General features: G+C 41.9%; 1 protein-coding gene across 1 annotated transcript in view; it reads left to right on the forward strand.

Annotated features, from left to right (window-relative positions):
• The first annotated feature begins 669 nt into the window (after positions 1-669).
• MAB21L3 (mab-21 like 3) overlaps positions 670-18,315 on the forward strand; it is a 58,388-nt gene continuing 40,742 nt past the window's right edge. Inside the window, 3 exon segments of the mRNA XM_057499471.1 lie at positions 670-1,023; positions 12,296-12,367; positions 13,309-13,427. Of these exon segments, the coding sequence (XP_057355454.1) occupies positions 816-1,023; positions 12,296-12,367; positions 13,309-13,427 (399 nt within the window). The 5' untranslated portion in view covers positions 670-815.

Consider the following 18,315-nt stretch of genomic DNA (forward strand, 5'->3'; position numbering starts at 1 on the left):
GATACTGGGGAGATAAAAATTGTATTCACTAGGGTTAACAAAAAGATATACCTAGCTTGAGATGATCATTTACTTTTTTTTTTTGGTATCAGTAATCTACAATTACATGAGCAACATTATGGTTACTAGACTATCCCCATCATCAAGTCCCCACCACATATTCCACCAGCGTAGTAAGATGCTATAGAATCTCTACTTGTCTTCCCTATGTTGTACAGCCCTCCCTGTGCCCCCCCCCACCCCCTACATTATGTGTGCAGATCGTAATGCCCCTTTCCCCCCTTATCCCTCCCTTCCCTCACATCCTCCCAGGTCCCTTTCCCTTTGGTAACTGTTAGTCCATTCTTGGGTTCTGTGAGTCGGCTGCTGTTTTCTTCCTTCCATTTTTCCTTTGTTCTTATCCTCCACAGAGGAGTGACATCATTCGATACTTGTTCTTTCTCCACCTGCCTTATTTCACTGAGCATATCACCCTCCAGCTCCATCCATGTTGCAAATGGTGGTAGGATTTGTTTTCTCCTTATGGCTGAATGATATTCCATTGTGTATATGTACCACCTCTTTATCCATTCATCTACTGATGGACACTTAGGTTGCTTCCATTTCTTGGACATCTACTGGGCGAGAGCGCCGATCACGTGAGTCTGGCGGCTGCGCAGTAGCTGCAGTCGCTGCCGCCGCCATATTCAAGGTCAGTAGCATCGCGAGCGCCGTCGAGAGAAGCAGCTGCTGCTGCTCCCTCAGTGTTCGGTCAGCTGCCACGGGAGGAGCGGCCCGCGCCGTCCCGTCCATGCAGCGGGCTGGGCGGAGACCAGATGCTGACCAACCCGCGCCGTGCTGGCCTGCACCGTCCTTCCGGCGCGCATGCGGGGGCGGTGCCTGCCCGGACTTGGAGCCGCTGCCCACGCCGTACTTCAGAGAGCTCCGAGAAGCGGCTCCCGCTGCAACAGATCTGCGGTGGAGGGTCCAGAGCGGGCCCTGTTGCAGGGTGGAGGCGACAGCGACGGCTCTGCGGGCCAGAAGGTACGTGGCCGCGGGGCGCGGCGGGACCCGGACGGGGCGCGGGGAACCCTGCCTCCGCCTGAGGGCGAAGACGGGTAGTGCGTGGCCCGCGGGGCCGGGAAGCGGCCGACACGGGTGGTGGGCTCGCAGGGCCCGGCCGGGGGCCGGGAGTTGGCGCGCTGCGACGGAGGGCCCGCCTGGGAAGGGAGGGAGCGGAGCAGGTGCGCCCGGGGTGGGGGGGAGGGCCCGCCGGAGCCGCTGCTCCTCCGTCCGGGCCCGGGTGGTGAGGGCGGCTGCTCTCCGCCCCGCGGCGCGCGTCCGCCCGGCCCGGAGCCGCGCCGCCGACCTGCTCTCGCCGCTCTGGCCGGGGCCGCAGGCGTAGGGGCCGGGCCGGGCCGCGCAGACATGGAGGCCGGTGGGCGTTTTGCCTTGTATGTGGATTTTCTCCGCGGGGGCCTCGAGGGCGGGAGCCGGGCGGGCTGAGGTTCAAGTGTGACCTGCGGCGGCGCGGCGGGCGAGCGGCCGCCCAGAGGCAGCGCCTTTAAAATTAAAATTTTTTTGATGAGGTACTTCTCGTGTCTTTTATTTGGGAATGAAGTTTCTTTACTTTGGTCTGGGAACTGACAGTGCAGTTTCTTGTATTTAGAAATTCGTGCCTTTCTGTCATTTCGGTTTGTAATCTGCAGCTGAATAATTTATAACTAGCCACAGAGATTCTGAGACGGGGACCGTGGCTGTAGTCAGAGTAGGGTTAGGGCCTCTGGAAAAAGACCCCTACCAAAACTCCGTATTAAACAATTCAGCAAAGTCAGAGTCACATTAATTCTCTAAAGTAAAATACCAAATTAGGAGTATAAGCATTCTTCAGTGAAGATTAGTTAAAAACTAAAAAGCCAGGTGTAACCCGGCCTGGAATGTTTGTGTAAACATCCCCCGGATAAGAAAATGCCTCCACGTAGCCCATGACTTCATTGTGTCAATTAAATGAGGATGTTGTAATATTTAGTTCAGCCGGCTAAAAGGCCCAGTTTATCTTTAACTTTGCCCAGATGCTGCTTTTCTCCTCCATCCCCTAATCAAGTGGTACATAACCTGGGCAATTAATAAGGCAAGTAAGCCCAGTCACAAACAACATAGTAAAAGGCAGGAAGCATCCCATCTTAAAGATAAGATTGCATTTTAACACCCAGGAAGTTAAACAGGTAAGACAAAAAAAATTTTTATTAAGGTATTATTGATATACACTCCTATGAAGGTTTCACATGGAAAAACAATGTGGTTACTACATTCACGCATATGAGTCCCCCCCACATCATACCCCACTGCCGTCACTGTCCATCAGTGTAATAAGATGCCACAGATTCACTATTTGCCAAGAATTATTAAGTTGCTCTTGGCTTTTTGAGCTTTAATTGATCGATTTTGGGTCTTTTTAGTGGACTTTCTGGCCTTTTTCTCTTTCCACCCCGCTTATAGCTAATTTCCTGCCTAACAAGTAGGTTTCCTTTTTGTCTTTAGAGGGTTTCATTTCCTGCCCAGAAGCCATTCAGTTTGATGTAGCCACACTTGTTTACTTTTGCTTTTGTTTCCCTTGCCTGGGACACATACGCAGAAAAAATTTGCTGAAATCAACATCCAAACGCTTACTACCTCTTCTTTCTCCAGAGTTTTATGGTTTCAAGTCTTATATTTGTAAAAACAAACAAAAAGCTGTTTTATCCCCCTCCCCCCCACTAAACCTAAGACGTGCTTTTTTATTTCCATCCTCTTCTTTGTTCTCCAGAGACTTGTTTCATCCATCATTCATAAGACATATCCATTTCCTTTTTTCACTGGTTTGTTTAGGATTGCTCTGTCTTAAAAATGATGAATAAGAAGTAAATACAACTTTTTCTTTCAGGTGGTTGTGTTTATATACTAAAGATATATATCCATGTTAATAAGTGTAGCTCTAGTTTATTCATTTTAACTGGTTTATACTATTTTGTTTTATAAACATACCACAACCTTTTAATTTATTTTTCCAATATTTCACTATACAAATAGTGCTGAAATTTACGTTTTTGTATATGACCTCTTGTGCACATGGATGAGAACTTTTCTGGATTCTATATCTGGAAGTGGAATTACTGTGATGGAAATGGCATACATCTTTGATTTTACTATGTATTGCTTAATATTTTTATACAGTGTTTGTACCAGTTGGCACCACCAGTGCGTAAGAGATTTCCTGCTCTACATTTTTGCCAATCTTTGGGATTTCCTTGTTTTTTGCCTTCCCACTTCCTCTGTATAGAACTTGCTATAAAATCCAGTAGATTTTACTTCTACATTTTTTTTAGTTCTAGCTCTTTGCCCAGCCACAAAGTAAGAAAAATTTTTGATTCATTTTATCTCATTCATAATCATCTCTGTATTTTTGACTCTACTGCTACAACCTTAGATGAGACCCTTACTTCTTACCTAAACTATTGCACCAGAGTGAATATTGCAATCTTTCTATTGGAAATATCTTCCTGCTCCAATCCATCCTGCTTAAAACTGCTAGATCAGTATTTCTCATGTAAGTAGTTTACCATTGTTTGCAGTGTTAAATTTAAACAATGTATTCAGGGTTATATCTATTATAAAGTCCTAAACTACCTTTTCAACCACTGTTTTCTGCATTTGCCCTATACACGGCCAGACTAGATTACCTGCATTTATTAATTCATTCAAATAGTTGATATTTAATGGTTGTACTATACTGTACAGGCATATTGACCCTTGAGTTTTGTAGGTACTATTGCTATAAAATGAACAACTCAAGATTCTTGTTATTGGGAGCTTGCAAGTGACTTCAGGCTCTTCTGTGAATAAACCCAATGTTTTCAGCCTCTGTTTCTCAAACAAGTTTTACCTCCGCTTGTGATGCCTTTTTTCCTAGTTCTTCCACTTAGCCTTCTTTGCCTTTCAAAGTCCTACATACTTTTCAAGGCCTGCTTCAGGAGGCATCTTTCCATGAAGCCTTTTCTAACACCTGCAGTTAATTTTGGTCCCATTCTACTGTATTTATATAGATTTTTTGGCACTTACTATGTTCCATGACTACTTTGTCCATTTATATTGCCTTTGTAAAACTTAACATAATGTCTTATATATGGTAGGCATACTATTAACTAAAAAAATTCAGTTGAAAATAATATATTAATTAAAACCAGCCTCAGCAATTAGACTATTTTGGGAGGAGATCAATTTGAATTAGGAAAGATGCTTAATTATATAATATCTTGTGCTCTTTAAAACACGATAGAATAAATTAAACTAAACTGAATAGTAGGTTTCTATAAAGAGATCTTTAGGGCTCACTTTGATCAGTAATGAACTTTACTTGTGATTAGTGTGACAGTTATTCAGTTTGTTTTTAGACTTTTAAGTAGTTCCTTTAAGGCAGAGTTTTCCAAACTGCACTCTGAGGAATCCAATGAGTTGGTTCTGTTGAGATGCTTTGGCTACTGCTGAATGCCTTCCCTGCCCCAAAGCAGAGTCCTTTATTTATATTTTACTATATTGGGCTCCTTCCCAAACAAGATTTTATTGAGGAAAGACTCTTCTGATGAAATTGTTTAAAATAGTCGCTGAGTGTAAATACTTCAACTTTATCCATATATTTAAGATTTTCCAAGATCTTACAAAAAGATAATAATCCCTCTTCTTTATTACCACAAACTGCAGATCAGTAGTTTATAATGAATCTGAGACTTGAAAAAGTAAAGCAAATGATATGTAAATGGGCTTTGGGTATAGCAGGTAAGCTGTCTGTTCTCTGAATATTCTGTGTCTGAATTTGAATTTTTGAGGAGTTAGAATATCAGAAATTACTGGAATTGATATACAAACTGTTAGGTAGGCTGAATAATTTATATCATGGCTTGTAAATTTTAATGTGTGTAAAATTCTGATTCAGTACATGTAGGCTGGTGCTTGAAATTCTGATTTTCTTTAAAAAAAAAAAAAAAAGCAGTTTCAGCGTTGCTGGAGTGTGGGCCACATTTTGAGTAGCAAGGAGCTAGCTGACTTTCCAAAGCCTATCACCACATTTTAGGACTGCAGTCTTGGTCCTAGATAGCAGGTTTTCATTATTACTATAGATATTTGCTTAAACTGCCTGTTTCTCTACAGTCTGATTTATATTTTGATATTTTGCCATTTTAATAGAAATTTTTGGCTGTAGCTCCGGGAGTAAGGGGTGTGGGGTTCCCCTCCACAAACAAATTCCAGTGAAACCAAACTAAGTCAAGGGAAGGGGCAGGTTGGGAGAAACCATTGTTATTGCTCACAGCTCCAGGTGTCCTTTCGGCCAGTGCACGCATATGCTTAATTTTGTTTGGCTGACGATGTTTTAGTTGGTATTGGTATAAGTATTGCTATTTTTTGTAAAGCAATGGTTATTATCATGAATTAAAGCAATTATATGCCACAGCAGGTTAAGCTGTTAATTTTATCTGTAGCACATGTCAATTGAAAACCTAATTTGTGTAAACAACCAATGAGACATACAATTATTTAGCTAAATAGCTTATACAAAAAAAGAAAGAAATCAATTTTGAGGTTGAGGGTCATTAATCATTTTATTTAAAATATATAATATCAACTATTTTCATAGTCTTTTGGGCTTTTATAGAAAATTATAATAACTAAATGACAGATTTAAATAATAGTTTTTTTTAATTTTAATTTTATTTTGGTATCATTAATCTACAATTACATGAAGGACATTATGTTTACAAGGCTCCCCCCTTCACCAAGTCCCCCCCACATACCTGTTCACAGTCACTGTGCATCAACATAGTAAGATGCTGTAAAATCACTACTTGTCTTCTCTGTGTTGCACAGCCCTCCCCGTGCCCCCCCCAACACTATACATGTTATTTGTAATGCCCCCTTTCTTTTCTCCCCGCCCTTATCCCTCCCTTCCCACCAGTCCTCCCCAGTCCCTTTCCCTTTGGTAACTGTTAGTCCATTCTTGGGTTCTGTGCTTCTGCTGCTGTTTTGTTCCTTCAGTTTTCTTTTGTTCTTACACTCCACATATGAGTGAAATCATTTGGTACTTGTCTTTCTCCGACTAGCTTATTTCACTGAGCATAATACAGTCTAGCTCCATCCATGTTGTTGCAAATGGTAGGATTTGTTTTTTTCTTATAGCTGAGTAATATTCCATTGTGTATATGTACCACATCTTCTTTATCCATTCCTCTACTGATGGACATTTAGGTTACTTCCATATCTTGGCTATTGTAAATAGTGCAGCGATAGATTTAGGAGTGCATCTGTCTTTTTCAAACTGGAGTGCTGCGTTCTTAGGGTAAATTCCTAGAAGTGGAATTCCTGGGTCAGATGGTATTTCTATATTGAGCATTTTGAGGAACCTCCATACTGCTTTCCACAATGGTTGAACTAATTTACATTCCCACCAGCAGTGTAGGAGGGTTCCCCTTTCTCCCCATCCTTGCCAACATTTGTTGTTGCTTGTCTTTTGGATGGTAGCCATCCTTACTGGTGTGAGATGATATCTCATTGTGGTTTTAATTTGCATTTCTCTGATGAGAAGCGATGTGGGAGCATCTTTTCATGTGTCTGTTGGCCATCTGAATTTCTTCTTTAGAGAACTGTTCAGCTCCTCTGCCCATTTTTTAATTGGATTATTTGCTTTTTGTTTGTTGAGGTGTGTGACCTCTTTATATATTTTGGATGTCAACCCTTTATCGGATCTATCATTTTCGAATATATTCTCCCATACTGTAGGATACCTTTTTGTTCTATTGATGGTGTCCTTTGCTGTACAGAAGCTTTTCAGCTTGATATAGTCCCATTTGTTCATTTTTGCATTTGTTTCCTTTGCCCGGGGAGATATGTTCAAGAAGAGGTCACTCATGTTTATGTCTAAGAGATTTTTGCCTATGTTTTTTTCTAAGAGTTTTATGGTTTCATGACTTACATTCAAGTCTTTGATCCATTTCGAATTTACTTTTGTGTATGGGGTTAGACAGTGATCCAGTTTCATTCTCTTACATGTAGCTGTCAAGTTTTCCCAGCACTATCTGTTGAAGAGACTGTCATTTCCCCATTGTATGTCCATGGCCCCTTTATCGAATATTAGATGACCATATATGTTTGGGTTAATGTTTGGAGTCTCTATTCTGTTCCATTGGTCTGTGGCTCTGTTCCTGTACCAGTAGCAAATTGTCTTGATTACTGTGGCTTTGTAGTAGAGTTTGAAGTTGGGGAGTGAGATCCCCCCCCACTTTATTCTTCCTTCTCAGGATTGCTTTGACTATTCGGGGTCTTTGGTGTTTCCATATGAATTTTTGAACTATTTGTTCCAGTTCATTGAAGAAAGCTGTTGGTAATTTGATAGGAATTGCATCGAATCTGTATATTGCTTTGGGCAGGATGACCGTTTTGACGATATTAATTCTTCCTAGCCACGAGCATGGGATGAGATTCCATTTGTTAGTGACCTCTTTAATTTCTCTTAAGAGTGTCTTGTAGTTTTCAGCGTATAGGTCTTTCACTTCATTGGTTAGGTTTATTCCTAAGTATTTTATTCTTTTTGATGCTATTGTGAATGGAATTGTCTTCCTGATTTCTCTTTCTATTAGTTTATTGTTAGTGTATAGGAAAGCCACAGATTTCTCTGTGTGTTAATTTTGTATCCTGCAACTTTGCTGTATTCCGATATTAGCTCTAGTAGTTTCGGAGTGGAGTCTTTAGGGTTTTTTATATACAATATCATGTCATCTGCAAATAGTGACAGTTTAACTTCTTCTTTACCAATCTGGATTCCTTGCATTTCTTTGTTTTGTCTAATTGCCGTGGCTAGGACCTCCAGTACTATGTTAAATAACATTGGGGAGAGTGGGCATCCCTGTCTTGTTCGCGATCTCAGAGGAAAAGCTTTCAGCTTCTCGCTGTTCAGTATTATGTTGGCTGTGGATTTATCATAGATGGCCTTTATTATGTTGAGGTACTTGCCCTCTATTCCCATTTTGCTGAGAGTTTTTCTCATGAATGGATGTTGAATTTTGTCAAATGCTCTTTCAACATCTTTGGAGATGATCATGTGGTTTTTGTCCTTCTTTTTGTTGATGTGGTGGATGACGTTGATGGATTTTCTAATGTTGTACCATTCTTGCATCCCTGGGATGAATCCAACTTGGTCATGGTGTATGATCCTTTTGATGTATTTTTGAATTTGGTTTGCTAATATTTTGTTGAGTATTTTTGCATCTACATTCATCAGGGATATTGGTCTGTAGTTTTCTTTTTTGGTGGGGTCTTTGCCTGGTTTTGGTATTAGGGTGATGTTGGCTTCATAGAATGAGTTTGGGAGTATTCCCTCCTCTTCTATTTTTTGGAAAACTTTAAGGAGAATGGGTATTATGTCTTCTCTGTATGTCTGATAAAATTCCGAGGTAAATCCATCTGGCCCGGGGGTTTTGTTCTTTGGTAGCTTTTTGAATACCGCTTCAGTTTCATTGCTGGTAATTGGTCTGTTTAGATTTTCTGTTCTTTCTGGGTTAGTCTTGGAAGGTTGTATTTTTCTAGGAAGTTGTCCGTTTCTCTTAGGTTTCCCATCTTGTTAGCATATAGGTTTTCATAGTACTCTCTAATAATTCTTTGTATTTCTGTGGGGTCCGTTGTGATTTTTCCTTTCTCGTTTCTGATTCTGTTGATGTGTGTTGACTCTCTTTTCCTCTTAATAAGTCTTGTCTAGAGGCTTATGTATTTTGTTTATTTTCTCAAAGAACCAGCTCTTGGTTTCATTGAATTTTGCTATTGTTTTATTCTTCTCAATTTTATTTATTTCTTCTCTGATCTCTATTATGTCCCTCCTTCTGCTGACCTTAGGCCTCATTTGTTCTTCTTTTTCCAATTTCGATAATTGTGACATTAGACCATTCATTTGGGATTATTCTTCCTTCTTTAAATATGCCTGGATTGCTATATACTTTCCTCTTAAGACTGCTTTTGCTGTATCGCACAGTAGTTGGGGCTTTGTGTTGTCATTTGTTTCCATATATTGCTGGATCCCCATTTTAATTTGGTCATTCATCCATTGATTATTTAGGAGCATGTTGTTAAGTCTCCATGTGTTTGTGAGCCTATTTCCTTTCTTTGTACAATTTATTTCTAGTTTTATGCCTTTGTGGTCTGAAAAGTTGGTTGGTAGGATTTCAATCTTTTGGAATTTACTGAGGCTCCTTTTGTGGCCTAGTATGTGGTCTATTCTGGAGAATGTTCCATGTGAACTTGAGAAGAATGTGTATCCTGTTGCTTTTGGATGTAGAGTTCTGTAGATGTCTATTAGGTCCATCTGTTCTGGTGTGTTGTTCAGTGCTTCCGTGTCCTTACTTGTTTTCTGCCCGGTGGATCTATCCTTTGGGGTGAGTGGTGTGTTGAAGTCTCTTAGAATGAATGCATTGCAGTCTTATTTCCCCCTTTAGTTCTGTTAGTATTTGTTTCACATATGCTGGTGCTCCTGTGTTGGGTGCATATATATTTAGAATGGTTATATCCTCTTGTTGGACTGAGCCCTTTATCATTATGTAATGTCCTTCTTTATCTCTTGTTACTTTATTTGTTTTGAAGTCTGTTTTGTCTGATACTAGTACTGCAACCCCTGCTTTCTTCTCTCTGTTGTTTGCCTGAAATTTGTTTTTCCATCCCTTGACTTTAAGTCTGTGCATGTCTTTGGGTTTGAGGTGAGTCTCTTGTAAGCAGCATGTGGATGGGTCTTGCTTTTATATCCATTCTATTACTCTGTGTCTTTTGATTGGTGCATTCAGTCCATTTACGTTTAGGGTGATTATTGAAAGGTATGTACTTATTGCCATTGCAGGCTTTAAGTTTGTGGTCACCAAAGGTTCAAGGTTACCTTCTTTACTACCGTACTGTCTAACTTAACTCACTTATTGAGCTATTACAAACACGGTCTGATGATTCTTTATTTCTCTCCCTTCTTATTCCTCCTCCTCCTTTCTTCATATGTTGGGTGTTTTGTTCTGTGCTCTTTTTTGGAGTGCTCCCATCGAGAGCAGTGCCTGTAAGATGCCCTGTAGAGGTGGTTTGTGGGAAGCAAATTCCCTCAACTTTTGCTTGTCTGGGAATTGTTTAATCCCTCCTTCATATTTAAATGATAATCATGCTGGATACAGTATTCTTGGTTCGAGGCCCTTCTGTTTCATTGCGTTAAGTATATCATGCCATTCTCTTCTGGCCTGTAGCGTTTCTGTTGAGAAGTCTGATGTTAGCCTGCTGGGTTTTCCTTTGTAGGTGACCTTTTTTTTCCTCTCTGGCTGCCTTTAATACTTTGTCCTTTTCTTTGATCTTTGCCATTTTAATTATTATGTGTCTTGGTGTTGCCCTCCTTGGATCCCTTGTCATGGGAGTTCTGTGTACCTCTGTGGTCTGAGAGGACATTTCCTCCCCTAGTTTGGGGAAGTTTTCAGCAATTATTTCTTCAAGGACACTTTCTATGCCTTTTTCTCTCTCTTCTTCTTCTGGTACCCCTATAATGCGGATATTGTTCCATCTCGATTGGTCACACAGTTCTCAATATTCTTTCATTCCTGGAGATTCTTTTATCTCTCTCTCTGCATCAGCTTCTCTGCGTTCCTGTTCTCTGTTTTCTAGTCCATTAATGGTCTCTTGCATCTCGTCCATTCTGTTTTGAAGTCCTTCCAGAGCTTGTTTTATTTCTGTATTCTCCTTCCTTAGTTCTTGGATATTTCTCTGCAAGTCCATCAGCATGGTTATGACTTTTGTTTTGAATTCTTTTTCAGGAAGACTGGTTAAATCTATCTCCCCAGGTTCCTTCTCAGGGGAAGATGTAGCATATGCTGAAGCTCTCTGGGTTAGTCTTGTCTGGATCAAATTTTTTTGCCTTTTCATGTTGATAGGTGCTATTGACTGTCAGCTGGGAGAGCCAAGACTCTTTCCACTTGCTCCTGGCCTTTCTTTACTTGGACAAATGTGACCCCCTAGTAGCTTGTTTTGGGCAATTGCGTGTAGACTGCGTCTCTGTATCTTGCTCGGCCGGTATGAAGGAAGCTCCCTTGCTGTGGGCGTGGCCAGCCTCAGGCTGTTACTCTGCTATGGCGGGGTCCGGTGGGGTAATGGACAGGGGGCTGTTTGGCTGTTTACCTCCTTGAGGGTTCTCAGAGCTGTTGCCCAGGGGGTTAGTGCGCCGGAGTTCCCTGGAATTTCCAGCTGCTAGACTGGGACCCGGGATGCTTCCGTCCAGTTGTGGGGTCCCTGTCCCTTTAAGACTTTCAAAAAGCACTCGCTTTTCTTTGTCCCAGGGCCGCCGGATGGGGGACCTGCTCACAGGTCTTACTGTCCTGCTTCCTTAGTTTCAAGCACCCCATGCATGCACTGTGTGTCTGCGCTCTGGTGCGGATGGCTAGGGCTGGGTGTTTAGCAGTCCTGGGCTCCCTACCCCTCCCTGCTCCGACTCCTCTCCTCCCACCTGGAGCTGGGGTGAGGGGCCTCGGGTCTGCCGGGCTGCGGCATCTATCTTACCCCTTTCACCAGGCACTGGGTTCTCGCAGGTGTGGATGTAGTCTGGCTGTTGTCCTGTGTCTTCTGGTCTCTCTTTTAGGGATAGTTGTATTTGTTGTATTTTCAAAAATATATGTTTTTGGAAGGAGATTCCCTCTGTCCTACTCACGCCGCCATCTTGGCTCTGCCATCTGGGTTCCTGCATTCTTAGGGTAAATTCCTAGAAGAGGAATTCCTAGGTCTAATGGTATTTCTGTTTTTTTGGTTTTTTGGGGGACCTCAAGACGGTTTTCCACAATGGTTGAACTGACTGACATTCCCACCAGCAGTGTAGGAGGGTTCCCCTTTCTCCACATCCTCACCAACATTTGTTGTTGTTTGTCTTTTAGATGAATGGCCATCCTAACTGGTGTGAGGTGATACCCCATTGTGGTTTTAATGTGCAGGTCTCTGATGATTAATGATGTGGAGCATGTTTTCATGTGCCTGTTTGCCACCTGAAATTGCTACTTTGGAGAAGTATCTGTTCAGATCCTCTGCCCATTTTGTAATTGGATTATTTCTTTTTGTGTGTTGAGGTGCATGAGCTCTTAATACATATTTTGGATGGCAACCCCTTATCAAATATGTCATCTATGAATATATTCTCCCATATGGAAGGATGTCCTTTGGTTCTACTGATGGTGGTCAAACAGAATTTTATACCCCCTACCATTTCATTCCAAATCTGAATAATTTTTTTTTTTTCCAGAACACCAACCGGCCGAGAAAACTGGAATGAAGAGAAGCTGTGATGCAGGAACATCTAGCGTAAAGCTGAGATGTGAGATGGTGTGGAGACTGGTGGGTTGTATCTTTCCATGTGCTGCTTTCAAGGGTCATAGGGAAAAAAGATTGCCAAGGAGATAAAGCCCGGAGTGTTGACGTCACCTGGTATCGGTGGAACCATGTAGCCACCAGCCATTAATGGCAAGGCTAGCATGCGGCACTGTTGTCTTTCCTGCAGAGTTAGACGTGCGGCGTCCCCTGTTTGCAGTTCAGTCAGAGCCCGTGTGGGACTGTCCTGGCACCGGCCGGGGTGGACCCGAGAGCTGTGCCATTCCTGCTGGGCTGTCGCAGCATCCCTCTCAGAACAGGGCCTGAGAGAGAGAGAGAGAATTGCGCTCAAGAGACAGGGGCAGTTTTTTTTCTGTCGCTCCATGAGCATGTTCCTGATATTTATTTTGAGATATCTTTCTCAGGAAGATTGATTTGAGTCCAGTTACCAGGTTCCTTTGCAGGTTCATATTTGTAGGTGGCGCCCTCTAGCTCCCAGAAGTTTTACTCTCTGGAGCTGCTCAGCCCTTGGGGGGATGGCAGGGGTCATGGGAGCGGCACCAGTGCCCTCCCCCGCTGGGAGGAAAGAGGTCTTTCCTGCTTCCCTTCCGCCGTGCCCGTCTCCACTGCCAGGGCCAGTTTGCGGAGCACGCAGGGAGAGGCTGCTGTAGGTGGGGGCGGCCGTTTTGCAGGCCGGTGCCAGCGGGGAGGCAGGCCGTGTATCAGTCACAGCACGGTAGGGGGCCTCGGAGCTGCGAGGCCAGCCAGGGGGATGGAGCGCCCGGAGCTCCTGAAAGTTCCCCTGCCTGCCGGGCAAAGTGCACCTGGGCAGTTTGGCACACCTGTCCTTTCTCCTGAGCGGCAAGCTCTGTGGAAGCCTTGCCCCTTTAGCAGCTCTCTCGCTGTTAGGAAGTCTGTCAGACTGCCCGCCTTTCTTTTGTCCCACAGCGGCCGGATGTGGATCCCTGTGTTGTCCCACAAGTGGCTGGAATCTCAAGTCTCTCAATGTCTTCTGCCTGTCTTCGCTTTCCAACCCCACCGGTCCTCCAGAGCGCACCACGTGTACGGTAGGTTCATGCTCCCAGAGCACATCTCATCTCCAGGGCTGGGTGTTTGGCAGTCCTAGGCCTCCACCCCCTTCCCCGGTTCCATTTCTCGTCCCCCCCCCTCCGTGAGCTCGGGTGTGGGAAGGGCTTTGGTACGTCACCCTTCTCCTTGAGGTGACAGCCTGCTGCAGCAGCCTCCTTCCCTGCTGCTCTTCCAGAATTTGGTGTAGTTGTTCTATTTCCATATTGTACCTATGTATGTGGTTTTCGTTTTGGGAGGAGGTTTCTGCCTCCCCTCTCACCTGAGCCTCCCTCTCTAATCCCATCAACACATCCTTTTTTTTTTTTTTTCTTTTTCAGTTTCACTTGTGTAGGGTACCTTTCCCCACCCCTTCAACTTGTACTTTGTGTCCTTGGATCTCAAGTGAGTCTCCTGTAAGGGAGCACGTAGGTGGTCTTGAGTTTTCATCCCTTCTTTTAACCCTGTGTCTTTTGATTGGAGCATTTGAAGCGTGTCCTTTTATTCTGACAGTTGAGAGCCGTGTCCCTATTGCACTTGTAAAAATTTTTTGTTTGTTGTTATCATTAATCTACAATTACATGAAGAACATCATGTTTACTAGGCTCCCCCCTTCACCAAGTACCCCACATACACCCCATTACAGTTGCTGTCCATCAGCGTGTAGTAAGATGCTGTAGAATCACTACTTGTCTCCTCGGTGTGGTACAGCCAACCCTCCCCATGCCCCCCAACCCCACACATTATGCATGCTAATCATAATGCCCCCTTTCTTTTTCCCCCGCCCTTATCCCTCCCTTCCCACCCACATCCCTCCCTTCCCACCCACCCTCTCCAGTCCCTTTCCCTTTGGTAACTGTTAGTCCATTCTTGGGTTCTGTGATTCTTCTGCTGTTTTGTGCCTTCAGTTTTTCTTTGTTGTTATACTCCACATATGAGTGAAATCATTTGGTACTTGTCTTTCTCTGCCCGGCTCATTTCACTGAGCATAATACCCTCTAGCTCTATCCATGTTTTTGCAAATGGTAGCATTTGTGTTCTTCTTATGGCTAAATGGTATTCCATTGTGTATATGTACCACCTCTTCTTTATCCATTCATCTCCTGATGGATACTTAGGTTGCTTCCATTTCTTGGCTATTATAAATAGTGCTGCAATAAACATATGGGTCAATATGTCTTTTTAAAACTTGGCTGCTGCATTCTTAGTGTAAATTCCTAGAAGTGGAATCCCTGGGTCAAATGGTAATCCTATTTTGAACTTTTTAAGGAAACTCCATACTGCTTTCCACAATGGCTGAACTAGTTTACCTTCCCACCAGCCGTGTAGGAGAGTTCCCCTTTCTCCATATCCTCACCAACATTTGTTGTTGTTTGTCTTTTGTATGGTGGTGATCCTTACTGGTGTGAGGTGATATCTCATTGTGGTTTTAATTTGCATTTCTCTGATGACTAGCTATGTTGAGCATCTGTTCATGTGTCTGTTGGCCATCTGAATTTCTTCTTTGGAGAACTGTCTATTCAGCTCCTTTGCCTGCCCATTTTTTAATTGGATTACTTGCTTTTTGTTTGTTGAGGTGCGTAAGCTCTTTATATATTTTGGATATTAACCCTTTATCGGATCTGTCATTTATAAAGATATTCTCCCATACTGCAGGGTATCTTTGTGTTCTATTGATGGTGTTCTTTGCTGTACAGAGGCTTTTCAGCTTGATGTAGTCCCACTTGTACAGTTTTGCTTTTGTTTCCCTTGCTTGGGGAGGTATGTTCATGAAGAAGTCGCTCATGTTTATGTCCAAGAGATTTTTTCCTATGGTTTGTTCTAAGAGTTTTATGGTTTCATGACTTACATTCAGGACTTTGACCCATTTCGAATTTACTCTTGTGTATGGGGTTAGATAGTGACCCAGTTTCATTCTTTTACATGTTGCTGTCCAGTTTTGCCAGCACCATCTGTTGAAGAGAGTGTCATTTCCCCATTTTATGTCCATTGGCTTCTTTATCGTATATTAATTGACCATATATGTTTGGGTTAATGTCTGGAGTGTCTATTCTGTTCCACTGGTCTGTGGCTCTGTTCTTGTGCCAGTACCAAATTGTCTTGATTATGGTGGCTTTGTAGTAGAGCTTGAAGTTGGGGAGCAAGATCCCCTCCACATTATTCTTCCTTCTCAGGATTGCTTTGGCTATTCGTGGTCTTTGTTGTTCCCATATGAATTTTTGTACTATTTGTTTCAGTTTGTTCAAGAATGTTGTTGGTAATCTGATAGGGATTGCATCAAATCTGTATATTGCTTTGGACAGGATGGCCATTTTGATGATATTAATTCTTCCTAGGCAAGAGCATGGGATGAGTTTCCATTTGCTAGTGTACTCTTTAATTTCTCTTTAGAGTGTCTTATACTCTTCAGGGTATAGGTCTTTCACTTCCTTGGTTATGTTTATTCCTAGGTACTTTATTCTTTTTGATGCAATTGTGAATGGAATTGTTCTCCTGATTTCTCTTTCTGTTAGTTCATTGTTAGTGTATAGGAAAGGCACAGATTTCTGTCTGTGAATTTTGTATCCGGCAACTTTGCTGTATTCCGATATCAGTTCTAGTAGTTTTGTAGTGGAGTCTTTAGGGTTTTTTATGTACAATATCATGTCATCTGCAAATAGTGACAGTTTAACTTCTTCTTTACCTATCTGGATTCCTTGTATTTCTTTGTTGTGTCTAATTGCAGTTGCTAGGACCTCCAGTACTATGTTAAATAACAGTGGGGAGAGTGAGCATCCCTGTCTTAATCCTGATCTCAGAGGAAAAGCTTTCTGCTTCTCACTGTTCAGTATATGATATTGGCTGTGGGCTTATCATATATGGCTTTTATTATGTTGAGGTACTTGCCCTCTATACCCATTTTGTTGAGTTTTTATCATGAATAGATGTTGAGTTTTTTTGTTGAATGCTTTTTCAGCATCTATGGAGATGATCGTGTGGTTTTTGTCTTTCTTTTTGTTGATGTGTTGTGTGATGTTGATGGATTTTCGAATATTGTACCATCCTTGCATCCCTGGGATGAATCCCACTTGGTCATGGTGTATGATCGTTTTGATGTGTTTTTGAATTCGGTTTGTTAATATTTTGTTGAGTATTTTTTCATCTGCATTCATCCAGGGATTTTGGTCTGTAATTTTCTTTTTTGGTGGGGTCTTTGCCTGGTTTTGTTATTAGGGTGATGTTGGCTTCTTAGAATGAGTTAGGAAGTATTCCCGCCTCTTGTATTTTTTGGAAAACTTTAAGGAGAATAGATATTATGTCTTCTCTGTATGTCTGATAAAATTCCGAGGTAAATCCATCTGGCCCAGTGGTTTTGTTCTTGGGTAGTTTTTTGATTACCGTTTCAATTTCTTTGCTCTTAATTGGTTTGTTTAACTTTTGTGTTTCTTCCTTGGACAGTCTTGGAAGGTTGTATTTTTCTAGGAAGTTGTCCATTTCTTCTAGGTTTTCCAGCTTGTTAGCATATAGGTTTTCATAGTAGTCTTTAATAATTCTTTGTATTTCTGTGGAGTCTGTCGTGCTTTTTACATTCTCATTTCTGATTCTCTTGATGTGTGTTGATTCTCTTTTTCTTAATAAGTTTGGCTAGAGGCTTATCTATTTTGTTTATTTTCTCAAAGAACCAGCTCTTGGTTTCATTGATTTTTTTCTACTGTTTTATTCTTCTCAATTTCGTTTATTTCTTCTGTGATCTTTATTATGTCCCTCCTTCTGCTGACTTTAGGCTTCATTTGTTCTTCTTTTTCCAGTTTCGATAATTGTGATGTTAGACTATTCATTTGGAATTGTTCTTCCTTCTTTAAATGTGCCTGGATCGGTATATACTTTCCTCTTACGACTGCTTTCACTGTGTCCGACAGAAGTTGGGGCTTTGTGTTGTTGTTGTCATTTGTTGTCATGTATTCCTTGATCTCTATTTTAATTTGTTCGTTGATCCATTGATTATTTAGGAGCATGTTGTTAAGCCTCCATGTGTTTGTGAGCCTTTTAGTTTTCTTTGTAGAATTTATTTCTAGTTTTATTCCTTTGTGGTCTGAAAAGTTGGTTGGTAGAATTTCAGTCTTTTGGAATTTTCTGAGGCTCTTTTTGTGAGCTAATATGTGGTCTATTCTGGAGAATGTAACATGTGGACTTGAGAAGAATGTGTATTCTGTTGCTTTTGGGTGTAGAGTTCTATAGATGTCTATTAGGTCCATCTGTTCTAGTGTGTTGTTCAGTGCCTCTGTGTCCTTACTTATTTTCTGTCTGGTGGATCTGTCCTTTGGAGTGAATGGTGTGTTGAAGTCTCCTAAAATGAATGCATTGCAGGCTATTTCCCCCTCTAGTTCTGTTAGTATTTGTTTCACATATGCTGGTGCTCCTGTGTTGGGTGCATATATATTTAGAATGGTTATATCCTCTTGTTGGACTGAGCCCTTTATCATTATGTAATGTCCTTCTTTATCTCTTGTTACTTTATTTGTTTTGAAGTCTGTTTTGTCTGATACTAGTACTGCAACCCCTGCTTTCTTCTCTCTGTTGTTTGCCTGAAATATGTTTTCCGTCCTTTGACTTTTAGTCTGTGCATGTCTTTGGGTTTGAGGTGAGTTTCTTGTAAGCAGCATATAGATGGGTCTTGCTTTTTTATCCATTCTGTTACTCTGTGTCTTTTGATTGGTGCATTCAGTCCATTTACATTTAGGGTGACTATTGAAAGATATGTACTTATTGCCATTGCAGGCTTTAGGTTCATGGTTACCAAAGGTTCAAGGTTAGCTTCTTTAGTATCTTACTGCCTAACTTAGCTCACTTATTGAGCTTTTATATACACTGTCTGGAGATTCTTTTCTTCTCTCCCTTCTTATTCCTCCT

The sequence above is a fragment of the Manis pentadactyla genome, chromosome 4, assembly GCF_030020395.1.
Source record: "Manis pentadactyla isolate mManPen7 chromosome 4, mManPen7.hap1, whole genome shotgun sequence".
Classification (NCBI taxonomy): Eukaryota; Metazoa; Chordata; class Mammalia; order Pholidota; family Manidae; genus Manis; species Manis pentadactyla.